The 14444-nt window shown below is 39.1% G+C and overlaps 1 protein-coding gene across 1 annotated transcript in view; it reads right to left on the bottom strand.

Annotated features, from left to right (window-relative positions):
• HMCN1 (hemicentin 1) overlaps positions 1 to 14444 on the bottom strand; it is a gene marked incomplete at its 5' end in the record, with an annotated part of 184673 nt that overhangs the window by 118743 nt on the left and 51486 nt on the right. Inside the window, 5 exons of the mRNA XM_082054335.1 lie at positions 2562 to 2837; positions 7431 to 7552; positions 11707 to 11851; positions 12116 to 12379; positions 12922 to 13042. Coding sequence (XP_081910461.1) covers positions 2562 to 2837; positions 7431 to 7552; positions 11707 to 11851; positions 12116 to 12379; positions 12922 to 13042 — 928 coding nt within the window. The remainder of the gene's footprint in view (positions 1 to 2561; positions 2838 to 7430; positions 7553 to 11706; positions 11852 to 12115; positions 12380 to 12921; positions 13043 to 14444) is intronic.

Here is a 14444-nt window from a genome sequence, read left to right as displayed (position 1 = left end):
GCACAAGTTTTAAACAGCATCCTCATCTAGCTGTGCTCAGTATTAGTGGGGAACCATTAGTGACTTAGTATAGTGGGTTCTTCTTAACACAGAACAGGCAACTGGGGCAAAAAGTCAATTCTCATTCAAGATTTCAGTCTGTATTTGTACAGCTGCTGGCACAAAAATGAGATGAGTGTTCTTTTTCAGAAACGACAGCATCCACCTGAAAGCTTTCAAAACACGGGTTTATTACAATCCACTTAAGCATGTAAAGCAGAGGCTGGGTTATTTTTAGAGCTACCAGCATTTGTTCTCTGCCTTAACTCCCACTCCAGAAAAAGTGGGGATGAAAGCAGTGTTTATTCTCTTATGATCCAGAATTCAGAGGTCTATATGGAACCGTCCCAACAATAATAAAGGGCTTCAATATGAATTTAATTTGACATGCTGAAATACTTGCAGCTACACAAAGCACGAACCATCTCGATCTATTACCAAGACTTCAAATTTCCTTCTTCTGAATGTTAATAACCACCCTATAAAGCTTTTACTTCTTACATATAGCCACCCTTTACTCTTTTGCTGCCAAATAGAAACTGTTCTTTTGAATACTATTCTAGACGCTAACAAGCGTCTAGATTGTACATGACACAATCACACTCCAAAATACCTCCAGAAATCATTTTAACCAAGCAAACTGAAATGATTACAAATAATAGTGGATATTACCATCCCGATACCATTCAGCTTCTACATCCAGTCAACTGAAAAGCTGGCAGGAGGATACTTTTTCCAAACAAACAGAGGCAGACACTACTGCACAAATCTCACTTCGGCTGCAGCTTAGTGTTTCCTACACATTTATTCTGTTCTAAGCATCTTTCATTAGAAATGAAAGAAAACACAACTCAGACTCTCAAGTAAGCCTGTCTAAACTGTCCAAGAGGCTTATCTCAGACATGTTTTAAAGCTGTCAGCAATACCGGTACCAGCCAAAACCTAATTCCCAACTATTTAATAGAATCATTCTACATATATAAGCGATTTGAAACTCAATATTCTGCTGTGGCAGCAGTAAACTTCTTTAGCTTTACTATAAAAAGCTGCCAGAAGTAATTTGGTCATTGTGTTAAAGCTACCAGCTGGTCTATAGACATGAGGGAGGAAAATCTAACTCCCAGGAAGAGATGAATGAGGGAGAGGGATGCTTGTCTTGCTGCCTTTGACACTCTTCAATTACTGTCTTGATGGAAAAATCCTGTAGAATTTAAAACTAAGATTTCCAAATGTATGGGAGTTGAGGGTTTTTTTCATGGCTTTTTTTTCCTTTGGCCTTGCTAGAAATTTGACAGTTGTAACTTTGCTGTAGCCATCTAAGGGTAATTCACACAGATCAATGAAGAAACACTTCACCCTGTATTTTGTAATAGGTCCTACAAAACTGATTGCACACCTGCTTATTGTACTTTGGGAAAGCAATATGTTCTTCCTATACGAAAAGCTACATCCGTTTAGAGTAAGTGTTAACAACTCCACTTTCAACCCTTCTGTGTTTGGAGCACCTTGAGCCAGGCAATTCCAGTCAATTTTTCTTTTTCCATAACACAGTTTTCCACTAGTTAACAAAGTACTAGAATTACAGCAGCAAAGTTAACGGAGCTATTCACTCTGCACAGAATACGACCTGGCATCATCAGCAAGCAGAAATCCTGTCAGAGCCACCAACAAGTAGACAGAACAGTTTTCTCTCTAACTAGTTTAAGGTCTGCATCCTCTTACCCAAAGGTTCAAACCTCCTCGTGACCAAGGCAAATGGAGAGATATCTGCAGTACTTTCAAATTTTAAAACAATTAGTTCCAAGACGAATTACTGCTTTATACATATTTTTTGAAATTTGTTCCTGATGAGAAGAAACAGCATGGTCTGGTCTCACTCATGCTGTTGCTTTCAGTTCTGAGATACTTCTAAAGTCCTTGCCTTCAGAAAATCTATCCCTTCATAAAATTGTGATTAGTTCTTAGGTTGTACTGATTGTCACTATAAAACAGATACAATAACATAATACACATAAAAAAATTAGAAGTACTATTCTGCTACAGAGATATAAAATAATCCAGATGAACACAGAAACTTTACCAGTTGAGTTACACATATACAACTATAGTTATAGGTTCATTGAAAAAACAATCCACATAGCCAGCCTGTAAATATTCTTAAAGTAGAAGCTGACTACAAATATTGGGGAGCGGTATATGCAGCTATTCCTGTGCTCTGCTCTTTATGAGACACGCCAAAACAAACTCAGGTTCCGTTCACTTGTAGAGCAGCTAAATATGCAGTTAGAGGAGGAGGTTCAAATCACGGCTCAGAGAAGCACAAGGCAGTTTCACAAAATGAGCACTAGTATTGTTTGCTGCCATTTTAAAACAGGAAAGAACTACATAATGTTCTGTCCATCTCCGAGTGTTTTTATCAATAGGCATAAATAAAATACAAAAGTTACTAAGAAAGACAGCTCACAAGACAAAGAAAATATAAACCATGACAGAGTAAGTTTAACGTGCAGTTTCCTCATTACCTTGCACCGTAAGGAAGACCGATGCTGTGGTAGATCCACCCTCGTTGGAAGCAATGCAGTTGTACTTGCCAGCATCCGTGAGCTTTACAGCCTTTACCTCTAAGGACAGGTTGCTCATCATCCTTATTCGCAGGGGCTCCTGAAGCCTCACGTCCCAGCCATTTCTCTGCCAGGTGAGATTGTAAGGCACCGTGCTTAAAGTGAGGCAAGTCAAGATGGCTCCTTCGCCAGGGACAACCGTGACATTATTAGGAACCTGAATCATGGGCGGGGGCTCTGTGTAGAAAGAACAGAATACAGAATAAAATTATAAAAGAAAAAGGGTTGGGAGTCTTTGCTTCATTTGTGGATTCTGGATGAACAGCTTCAAGTCAACTGCAGTATAAAAAAATTAAAAATAAATAAGGTAACATTGGTTTAATATTTAGTTTCATTTCACGTTGCTGAAGCCACAAGTCAGAGCAGCACCCTCATTCCCTGATGCTAAACTACCTAACCGGAACTTAGATCACAAGAACACAGCTGATTTAGGTCAAAACCAGTGTGTTGCGCAGGATGAAGATCACGCCATGTACAAGAGAAGATGTAGCACTATGTTCTTTGAGCTCATCTAGCACTGGAGAAGCCACCAAGAGACGAGAGCAGCACAGGACCAGAAGGAAGAGACAAGAGACAGGAGCACCACCAGGTCTCAGCGCCTGATCTCTGGCTGAGGTGTGACCACGCATGACAGAATCTGAGCTACACACTAAATTCTTACAGACTTGTGTATGAAAGAAAAACACACTACTAGCAAGGTCTTCTAATAGCAATGATGAAACCAAGTCAACAGTTGCTCTAAGGATAATTATTAAGTTCTCTCCATGATGGTTTCTATAAGGGCATGCAGAAGGATAGAGGATCCGTTCCCTTAATTTTATTTGATCAAGGACCTTGTCAAGTGGGATAAGGAAAAGGGGAGGTAATAAACACAGTATAAGGAGACACAGACCTGACAGATGAACAACAGTAGAAACAATGACAAGAAACAAACTTTATCATGCTGATTGATGGGCTATCAAGAAGCTACAAGCATCATTCCAGAGAGGAGCCAACCTGGACTTTTCTACTGCTAAGGACACAAACCTGGGGTCCCAGATATGTGGGGGGATGCTGTCGAACTAAGCAAATCATTGAAGGAATATGCTGGGGAAGTGAATTGGGGAGGAACAGGCAGAAAGGGGCATAAAAGGGGACTGTTGCATGTAAAACATCACCAATCAGTACTCCTGTCCAACCAAGGCCTGCGCCTGATCATGACACTCTGTCCTGTCTTATTAAATCTTCAACTCTGTGTAATCTCACTCCCTCTCCATTCTGGAGCTGCAGTCACCTAAAAGATCCCTTAACAGTTTCCACTCAAATCTTAGGTACCAATTTTATTATCTTTTCCTTCATATCCTATTTTTCATTGTAACTTCCACTATTTGTTACTATTTGCTTTCCACTCTACTTATCTGCACACTTTTGATCCTTTGTCTATCCCACCCCTGGAAGAAAGCAGCTGCAATAATTTTGTACTGGAATTAAACTTTGAAACCACAGATGTGTAAAATAGGAGCAGTCATCCTGATCCTTCTTGAGATGTCACTGATAAAGGAGGCAACATTTCAATGCTAGAGGAAGAAAATGCAGTATGTATCACTTTATGAATTCCCACTAAAAACATATATATATATTAATTCCATTTAGTTTTACCCAGACTGGTTCTTACTGAATTGGGATGCTTTACTGAGTGGGATGCTTTAGCAGAAATAAGACAGCTGTTAGAGCAAGACCACATCTTTATCAGTATACACCAAAAAAACTATTATCCTAAGAAAAGCAAGAATAACAAGGAATAAAAAGAAAGCCTGTATTTATTAAGGGTGAAAGTCACTCCCAAGCTCAGGGCCAGCCATAACTCCTCCTCACTCAAGTCTCCTGTGGAGTCTCAGACAAGGGTCACAAGTTTTGGGCTCAATCTGTGCAGGGCAATGAATCACCCACACGCTGGGTGTGCAGCTCTGCTGCCCCAGAAACATAATCCCCAACAGCAACCACTTTTGTTACCAAAACTGTGTATTTTAACACATGCAGAGGCAAGAAAAGCTAGACTTGCTTATTTATTGAAAATGGAGTTTCTCCTCTGCACTTTAGGTTTTGTTTTGTTTGGAAGAAATGACAAATCTCCTAGTGCATTCCATGGGCATATCACCAAGTATGTTACTTAAGCTTAGAAAAGAGAGCGATGAAGGCCAGCACAGGACTAAAATCTCCATTTCTGAAGATCAGTCTGATGGACTACACCAGCTTCTTACCACAAGAGTGCAGACACAGCATCCCCCAGCCAAGCTCTGAGCAGAATCCCCTGTACCCAGAGCACTCCAGTTAAGGTGCTTCCACAAGCTGACAAGCCATTTGCCATTTTAAAGATTTAATATGAGCGAGACAAAGACAAGCTCAAGTATTTGCTTTTTCTGAAACTAGCAAATGTTGACACAGTTCCAATGCCTTTCACACAGCAGCTGACAAAATGGATTATCTGTGATATACTGTCTGTCAGCTGAGCAAACTAAGAATACTTGAAAAGATTGTTTACTTTGCTTAAAGAAGAAATTTCAAGTAATTTTCTTCCAAATATTTGTACACAAGCATTTCAAAGCGTCTCTCTCACATTAATCCTCTGCATGGCTCAAAACAGAACTAATTGCTCATGTTTACATAGCAAGCTGGTCTCAGACAATCTCTCAGTGCTCTGTAAATGAGAGGATACAAGAATTTCCCCCCTCGTCACTCTTGACTTTTAAGTGCCACCCATATCATAAGAAAAAAGTTAGGATACTCTTTCAGTTTCCTCAGTGATGAGGAAGTTTATTGCAACTTCCACACCAAGAATCTCTACGCCCACAATGTCTGGTGCAGAATATAACAGCTTCTGGTCCTCCAAAACATGGATTGAACCAAACAGGGGAATGCCCTGTCGGCCTGAAGGATTGTCATAGGCAAAGGATAAAGCAGCACTTTAAAGTGAGGGCTTGGTAATTAGCGATGTTACTGTTCAATTCTACTCAGGTACTTTGTGTGACTAAAAGGATGTTCCTCTCCTTGAATTTACCACTTGGTGTAAGAGCTGTTTCTCTACAAACTTTGCCTTGCATGGAATCAACAATATCACACTGGTTTCTTTGGATTTGCTCACCCTGCAGCAAAACATATTTGCCTGGGAAAGAGGTGAAGGGACATATAGTCACCTTCTTCAACTGCTGAGTGGGTTGTTTTAGAGAATACAAAATTTGAGTCTTCTCAAGGCACAAACAAAAAGGACAAGAGTCTGGTCATAATATGCAACAGGGGAAATTCTGACTAGACATGCAAAATATTTTCCTAGTGGGGGTAGTTAAGCACCAAAGGCCGCCCGTGGAACTTGTGAAATCTCTGTCCTTGGGGACATTCAACTTTTCATTGGACAAGCGTCTGAAAAACACAATCAAGCTTGGAAATCAATTCTGCTTTGAGCTGCGGGTTGGACTAAGTAACTGCCGAAGGTCCCTCTAGCCTCAACTGTTTTGTGATTCTACGATTCATAATCCAGGTTAATTAACCCAGGTTACCTACTACAGGAGATACAAGACAACAAGCAGTTATATGAAACCCTGAGGCTGAACTCAAATCGCTGTTGTGAGCTCTACCATCCTCATTGCCGCTGCAAATTAACAGCTCCAATGTCCTCCCTGCCCAAAAGCAACGGTTTACACTTCTGCATGACATAAATAAGATTTTCTTCTTAATTTTTGCTGCTGGTCATCTTCCTGCAGAAAACCTCTACTGGCTGCTGAAGCACATCAAGACCACACCTGGTTTTATGTTTTCTCCATCTGTGTTTGTGCTACATCTTGGTTTACAGTTACTGAAACTGAATTCCTCTGATGGAATAAAAGGATTAACTTTGTGAATTAAAGCCTGTTGGTTTACTTTGGAAACTTTTCTAGCCAATCTGCAATTGGAACTCTCAACATCATCATCTGCAGGCAATAACCAACATCCCCGTGTCCCCGCAGTCAACACACAGTACACAAGCAACGTAGACTATATTTACTCTCTCCCTTCCTTTGACCCCAAATTTTTGTGTTCAAAGCTTGACCAGGATGACACTATTCATAGAATCACAGAAAGCTATAGCTAGTTGCCATTTAAACTGAGATTTTTATGAAGTTAGGAGCATTTTAAATTAAAAACAAACCACAACCCACAATAAATAGTGGTTAGAATCATCTGTTGGATGGGTAGTAATTGCTAGCGAATCTGGGCCTAGCAACTGAATACTACTGTTTATTCAAAATTATCTTTGTGATTAGTCTGATTTATTCCTCAATTTTACTTCCTTCACCTTATTCACTTTTTAAAAATTCAAGGTAATATATGAGAAAATATTTCCAACAATTTACCGCATCTCGTTTAAAAAAATGCAGAAAACTATTGAATGCAACTTTTGTAATTCCTTGTCTATCCAATAATACATACAAGCAAGTAAACACACATTGCTACATCTTGAAATAAAAATGAGAACTGAAATCTGAAATTTCAACTTCTGTTTCTATAGGCCATATCTATTCTGCAAGCCCCCCTGACAGAAGGAAGTAATTAAAATGATTACAACGTTAACATTTAAAACCAGCATGCTGAATAAAAATCAGCACTTTTGTGTATGTGGCTGAGAAAAAACTCATTAATTAAAAATGCATTTAGAACTGACAGTGTAGTTTCTTGGCCCCAGGTGCCATTTATCTCTGTGAAGCTTTCCAGCACAATGTATTATCACATTTCAGGACAGGACAGACAAGGACCTACCTGATACATCCAGAAACGTCTGCGCACGGCCGGTGCCTGCACTGCTCATTGCCAGGCATTCGTAAAAGCCTTCGTCAGACAAGGAGACCTCGGCAATTTCCCAGCTTATACTAGACGATTCTCTGGAGGAAGAAAAGAGCATACTCACTAAATTCCTGAAGGAATCAAGAGGTATGTGAACTTGGATTCCTGCCTACGGACACAGGAGATTTCTACAGTATTTAAGAGGAAACACAGACCCTCCGATGAATACACTGTTAGGCTTTTTATAAGCATTAAGAAATACAAGTTTTGCAGAACATCTCATTTGCACATCTACAAATATGCCGTTAACATGTGTTAACAGTTGTCACACAACAACTAAACCCACGGTATTCGCAGTCATTCACGCAGCTGCTCATACTCTGTTGTCAGATTTACTACTTGAGAAGATACCTTAACACCGACAAGTTTCTGTGTAGAGCCGGTATGTGGTACCCAACCTGTGGCTCTTACTAGCAAGGGGAACAACAGTTCATCCTCCCAGCACAAGCTTCTCGAACAGATAGGGGCTACACATAAAGGAGACCCTGTCCTTTACCAGATATAGGCTACTTCCCCCCCTCCTTCTATATGTAAATGCACGATAAGGTTCACACAGTGGAGAGGGCAGAATCCACCCTGCTACGAGATGACAACACCCAGGCAGCTGCCTCTGTACTTTCTAAACTGCAGGAACTACCTCCATCCCAAACAGTTATTAATACAATCCAGCAAAATGTGAAGTATCTGTATGGAGATGACTCTGACTTCTGCTCTGCCGGCTGCACCTCTGAACTTCAGACCAACAATAACTATAATAATCCAATATTCTGCGCATTGATTGCCTAGCTGTATGAAAATAAACAGTGCAACAAATATAAAGACAGAATTGCTGGATTCAAAGCTGAACATGGAAGGTGGGATGTGAGCAAGATAATGTAACAAGAATCTAGAGAAATACTTGGAGTTTTTCTATAAATCACAGCGAGGGCAAAACTGATAAACAATAATAACGTGTCTATCACAAGCAGCATTAAAGAAGAGAATAAAAGTATAACTACATTAACTGGTGGCTGCCTTGCTTAAAAACAGACACTCTTACAGCTTCTTGAGATTCAAACCCACATTTTATACAACAAATGGTGCAACAGCCACACAGATGATGACATATATGAGCAAAACAGTGGTTCTTCTGCAGGGTCCCAGTGCTCCCTGTGGCCTGTTGCTATGGCATATAAACAAAACTGATGAGCGCTAAAACAGCCCTGATAGTTTTGGCAAGTAAGCGCCATGTTATGGGAAAACAATAAATCAGTAAATCCTTTGTCTCTCTTTTGTTTGTCTGAATAGATTGATTTATCAACCCTTAAAGGACACAGAAAGAACAAGGGAAAGACACTTGGAATATGCATGGGAGCTCAATGCTGTAGCACCATGAGACAGACAATCCAGTTACACCACAAAAGAAGACATTATAGTGACCTTAAATGGCTTCCTACTCATTTTCTCTTACTTCAGATTTTACTCTAGATAACCTAGTATATCATATATCAAATCTATGACGTTTTGCAGCACAATGCTGGCAAATGGAAATGGCAGTAATTGCCAACGCTAAAGAATAAGGTGGTTTCTTCCAAGCAAAAAGTGAGAAACTGCTCTTTTTCATGGAAAGTATGTTAAAAGTGAAATTACGCAATCCTGTTCTTCATTCCTGATTTCTGCTACACAGCAGATGTCAAACGTGGAAGCCTTGAGAACGGAAGCATAAAAGGAAATGTGTCCAGAGTGGAAAAGCTTAGCAAACAGATACCTGTGGTGGTCTATTAAAAATAAATAATTAAACAATGGCAGCAATGCATAATACACACCTCGAGGGATCTCCCGCACTCTAAAAAGCTGTAACCACACACAACTCTTTGTGATGCGTTACTGGGATAATACAGCACCTTTCAGCATCAAATTGTTTATTTACCCACATCATTTTATAATATCTGCAACCTGCCGATCGAGCTGCGATCTAGGCAGCCTGGAAAATACAAAGATACTCCCTTAGCCAAGCTGCAAAATCTGGAGACTAAATCACATCCTCATTATTAGTTACTGTGGAGAGCACAGTGATATCCTCATTGTATCCAGCCTCCCCTCAGGGTCACCACAAGCCAGCACACTCCAGATCATCTTGTCACCCAAGAAGTCACCAGCAGCAGCCTGGGGCTACAGGAACAAACTAAAACCTGAGCTCCACTCACGCCACGCTAGTGGACACATAGTTTGGAGGGATATATTCTGCACGGTTTAGCAAATCAGATATTAGGCTAGACTAACAGCCACAAATATCCATTGATTCAGAGTTATTATTATTATTATTTTCATTAACTAATGGATCACCTTCCTTGTCAGAATGTCACATGTTAGTTTTGCTGATTCTGCCCTTTGCAGGGTTGGTGGCATCTGCCATTCATAATACAGAATGGATCTTCAAGACACATTGGTGCTCAGTTCCCACCGATTTCCCACTGGAATTAGGTGCTTTTCTACTGTTTTTTGCCTCCTAAATCAGACTTGTCAGAAATGCATCAAGACATTAATCAAAATCCAAGTTCTCCTACTAGACCCACCCCAGGATGTAGAAAACTAGAAAAACAAAGCTGCTGCAATTTACAGAAACTTCTTTTTCCTACACATGTTACTCATTTAAAATTAGGAATTATTATTACAGCTGACAGTAGCTCTCGAATCAAAGTAAATAACATTTTCAAAGTACGTTCACTTCAAGAACGCCTAACCTATATTTATTCTAATGTTACTTTCACACAGACAACTATCATACTAGAACTACAACATTCGACTTATAAAGCATTTACTTTTTGAAATAAGTATTAAAAAAAAAATTGAGTAAAGATGACATCTTGTCACCAAAATAAAAGTCGTTCAAACTCATTCAATACAGAGCAACAATACAACTCAAATCTGCAGTGAATTAGTATCCAAATCCTGTATGGAACTTCACTACTAATAAAATGCAGACAAGCCAAGCTGAATTACTTCCTATTTAACTATGATCAATAATATTTGGCTTGAAATATATTTTGTCAAATTAACTTGGAGGATCTGTTCATTCAGCTAGTGTATAATTCAAAAATGAAAAATGCAGCCCTATAATAAAGGTGCTGGATATGTGAAAAGCAAGGAACACAAGTGTGTGGTTTGATAACTAAATAATGGAAAAAATGACACAGCTCCTGAAATATGTGCCAGGGCTGACTGAGCGTAAGGGACGCCTCATAAATTTAAGAGAAAAAGAAAAGAGCTGCAGCATTTCACATTGCCAACAGTGAACAAGGGAGCTTGAGACTTAATTTATTTTGGTAGCCACGTACCTGCGACTGAATGCTAGAACTTAAATTTCAATCTTCTCCTGAAGTGCTTCAGGCTTTACAAGATGCTAACAGAGGTACCCTAGACACTGGTTTCTAGTACAGGGTACCCTTTTGTTTCCAACTACTGGAATTACAAGATGGACTTTATAAATATTTCTATTTATTTATTTTTCTTATCTCATTCTACCAAGAAAGAGCATACAATCCATTTTCTAGGCAGAAATCTGAAGAGCTTTCTGGTATAATTCAGTAAAAGTGTTCCTGTTTTGAGAGATTTTCTGGAGAAGAATGTTTTCTAGGCTATGTCATAGGATATACTTCTAAGGCGACTATGAAAGGCCATTAAAAACAAAGGAAATTAATGTATGTTCCATAATCATCTATTTATCATTGGGGTGGGGGGGAGCAGTTCCAGGAAAAAAAGCTAATTATGGATCTACTTTACATAACTTTTAAAAACAGAAATTAAAAACATTTGCCTTCTAGACATTTTGATCCAGTTTACCATAATTTAAGACCACACATTTCAGGGGGATTTTGGCCAGAACCATATAATGTCATCATCTATACAGAGTGTATATCCTTCACAAAGATGCATATATATATATATGTGTGTGTGTGCGTGTGTATACGTATATATATATACGTATACACACGCACACACATATACATACGCACACATATATGCATATATACACACACACACACATATATATATAATTTCTCCATATAATAGAGCCTCCTTAATGAATATCACTAAAAATAACAGAAGTAACAGGATATAAGCAGTATATAATGTTCAAGAACAAACAGAAATCATAGGATATAAATAGGAAATAGAACAGTATTGGGGGAAAAAAACCCTCACTACTTACTTGAAGAACTGATCCACTCCTAGTGTTACTCCATTTTTAGTGAAACGCTGAGTAAAAGGTATAAGACTTTCTACATGGCAAGGAACAGAGCCTGGCTGTAGGTAATATCCTGGAGTCTTGGTGGGCATTGTAACTTTTGGAGCATCTAAAGAAAGCAAACATTCCCCAAAAGATTAATAGCTACTAAACATATATCCTATCTTTCCTTTTATTAAAAGGAAATTCAATTTCTCATTCAGTCATATTTAGTAGATAATACCACTAATTTACCCATCATGATCTAGAGATTGAACATTAGAAGAAAACAGCACAGAAAGTACTTGCGTGAGTTAGAAAAAGACATTAGAAATCAAGTTTAACTGATTCAGATCTTACAAATGTACATTCAAAGCGAGTTAAAATCTCTTACCGGGAGTAACACTGGAAAATGAAACACTTGAAACTCTCTGAAAAAGATAATCATCCCTGTCATAGCCCGTTATTTTAACAAAAAAAGCCTCATCTGGTGGAATGAAGTCGGAAATATTCCACAGTCCGTAGGGCTTTCTGTCGGGATAATATTTCACAGGCAAGGTCTTCAGAAGTTCCCCTGTAATACTCAGGAGTTCTATTCGGTCTACTCTGGCTGGAAGAAAGACCCCTGTGGTATTTAGCAGCACAAAGGTAGGAATCCCTAGAAAAACAGAAACATGCTTTGTTAAGTGCTAAAAAAAAATAAAATTAAAACAAAGGTTAAATTCCATATGTATGGTCCATTACCCCCTGAATGCACCATTCCACTCCAGCTCTTACTTCCTAAGTAGCAAAAAACTAAGTTGGGCTAAGGTGTGCTCTGCTTATTAGGTGCCAGGTGACACGGCACTGATTAGGGCTAAAATTACTGATTTCCAACAGGTGTTTCTGAAACAGCAGCCTCTTTATTAAGTGCTCACCATGCCCCAGAGCCAAAGGCTTTTTCTGAAGCTCCGAAGGTTACAGCAATAAAGTTGCAATTTTAAGGTGTTTCTTAGCTAAAAATATCTGGATTTATGGGATATAAAAATGAAGCTAATATGAAAAAATACTGCTGCTCTCACACGCTTAAGGGCCAAAAAAAACAACCAAGAGCAGCCCCAGATTTGTCACAAAGTTCAGAGAGATCCTCATAAAGTTCTACTTGATTTGGGGGGCCTGAAAATGTTTATTGTTTAGCATGGAATACAAAAAGGCACAAACCTTGCACTGGTCTGCTGGATGTTTTTTTAAAGTCTAACGTTGGCTTCCTAGAAAACCCGGCTCGAAAGTCGATGGTGCTGAGGCCCGTGATGCGAACAGAGTGCCTTCCGCTGCTCGAGGTCTGCAAAAGCAACCGAGGGAAAGAACACGTGGCATAACGGGCATTTCAGGAGCTGCAAAGTTTCTGATCCATCCACTGAGTTCAGCTTTCATTAAAAACAAGCCAGAAATGAGGTTTATGCCAAAAGTGATAAGTAAAAACACCTATCATAAGGCTTTACTTTAAATGCTGGCCCTACGGTTGTAGCATCAGGAAAAAGAGACCATGTGTCTGTGAGGTAAATCATAACACAGACACACAAGATCAACAACTACATGTCATATACCAGTGATTATAATGGGAGACTGACTGGAAGTTTGGATTTTTACCATTATAAAGCATATTACAAAAGAGTAACTGAAACACAAGTCAACAGAAAAATAAGTCTACAATTTTTGCTGGTAACATATATACATATAATTTGCTTCCAGTGCTACAATAATTTATCTTACCTTTTTATGTATGAGTAAGCTCCCTTTTAAAACTAATTAACCAGTGAGTCATATGCAAAAATCTCAGATACTGCACATCATGAAACAAGCAGCAAGTTCAGACCAGCCTCAATCAATTCTATTTATTAAAGGTTCTTCTCTTTCCCAGCCCAGGTCTGGGTGGGAAGGTGGAGGATGCAGAAGTAGCTCTTACCTCCGTTCTCCACCTTGTCATTTGGGTCTAATCAGCAAAAAAGCCCAAATCACAAACAACTCCCACCCACCCTTGAAAAGCCTTAGTTTTGTGTTGTTTGAGGGCACGGTATCTTTTATGCAAGTCCTCAATCTCACAATTGTTTTGATTTATCTTCTTTAAGTTAGTTTCTATCATTACATGCTGCGAAAGGAAAGGACAGCTGCTACTTGCCAAGAGTACGTGGGAACCCAAGGCTTTTTATCCTCACCTAGTTCCGCACCGTACAGGTGTCAGGGAAAAAGGAGAAAGCCTGCTGCATTCCACTGAGCCTGGAGTTACATTTTTACAGACTTAACAATGCCAAACCCCAGAACGGCAGGAGAAAAATAAAGCTTCAAAAGGCTGCGAAGAGTGATATCTAAGATATATTATGCCAAGATCAAACCCACAGTTAGTAGAACCTACTCCAAGTTTTTGTTCAGGGAAATGACACAGTACACAAGACTTGCAATGTAAAAGAAATTACATTATTCTATTAAAATGAAACGATTCCACTGAGCTTTATCCATCTAGAGACTATTATGTGATCCATTCTCAAATACATAATTCCTTCAGTTTAGTAACCACCCTCTGACACAGCTGCATGTGAATATTCAATTACACAGTTGTTTCTTAAAACTAACTGCCTAGGGACAGCCATTTAGACACTACGACAAATTGATGTGTATCTGATTAAAACAACTTCTATTTGCTTAGCCTTTCACCTCAGAAAAATCACTACTAAAGCCTTTTTTAT

The sequence above is a fragment of the Streptopelia decaocto genome, assembly GCF_964273445.1.
Source record: "Streptopelia decaocto genome assembly, chromosome: 5".
In the NCBI taxonomy this organism is placed as follows: Eukaryota; Metazoa; Chordata; class Aves; order Columbiformes; family Columbidae; genus Streptopelia; species Streptopelia decaocto.
The sequence above is the reverse complement of the archived record's forward strand: the minus strand, read 5'-3'. Positions and strand labels throughout refer to the sequence as shown.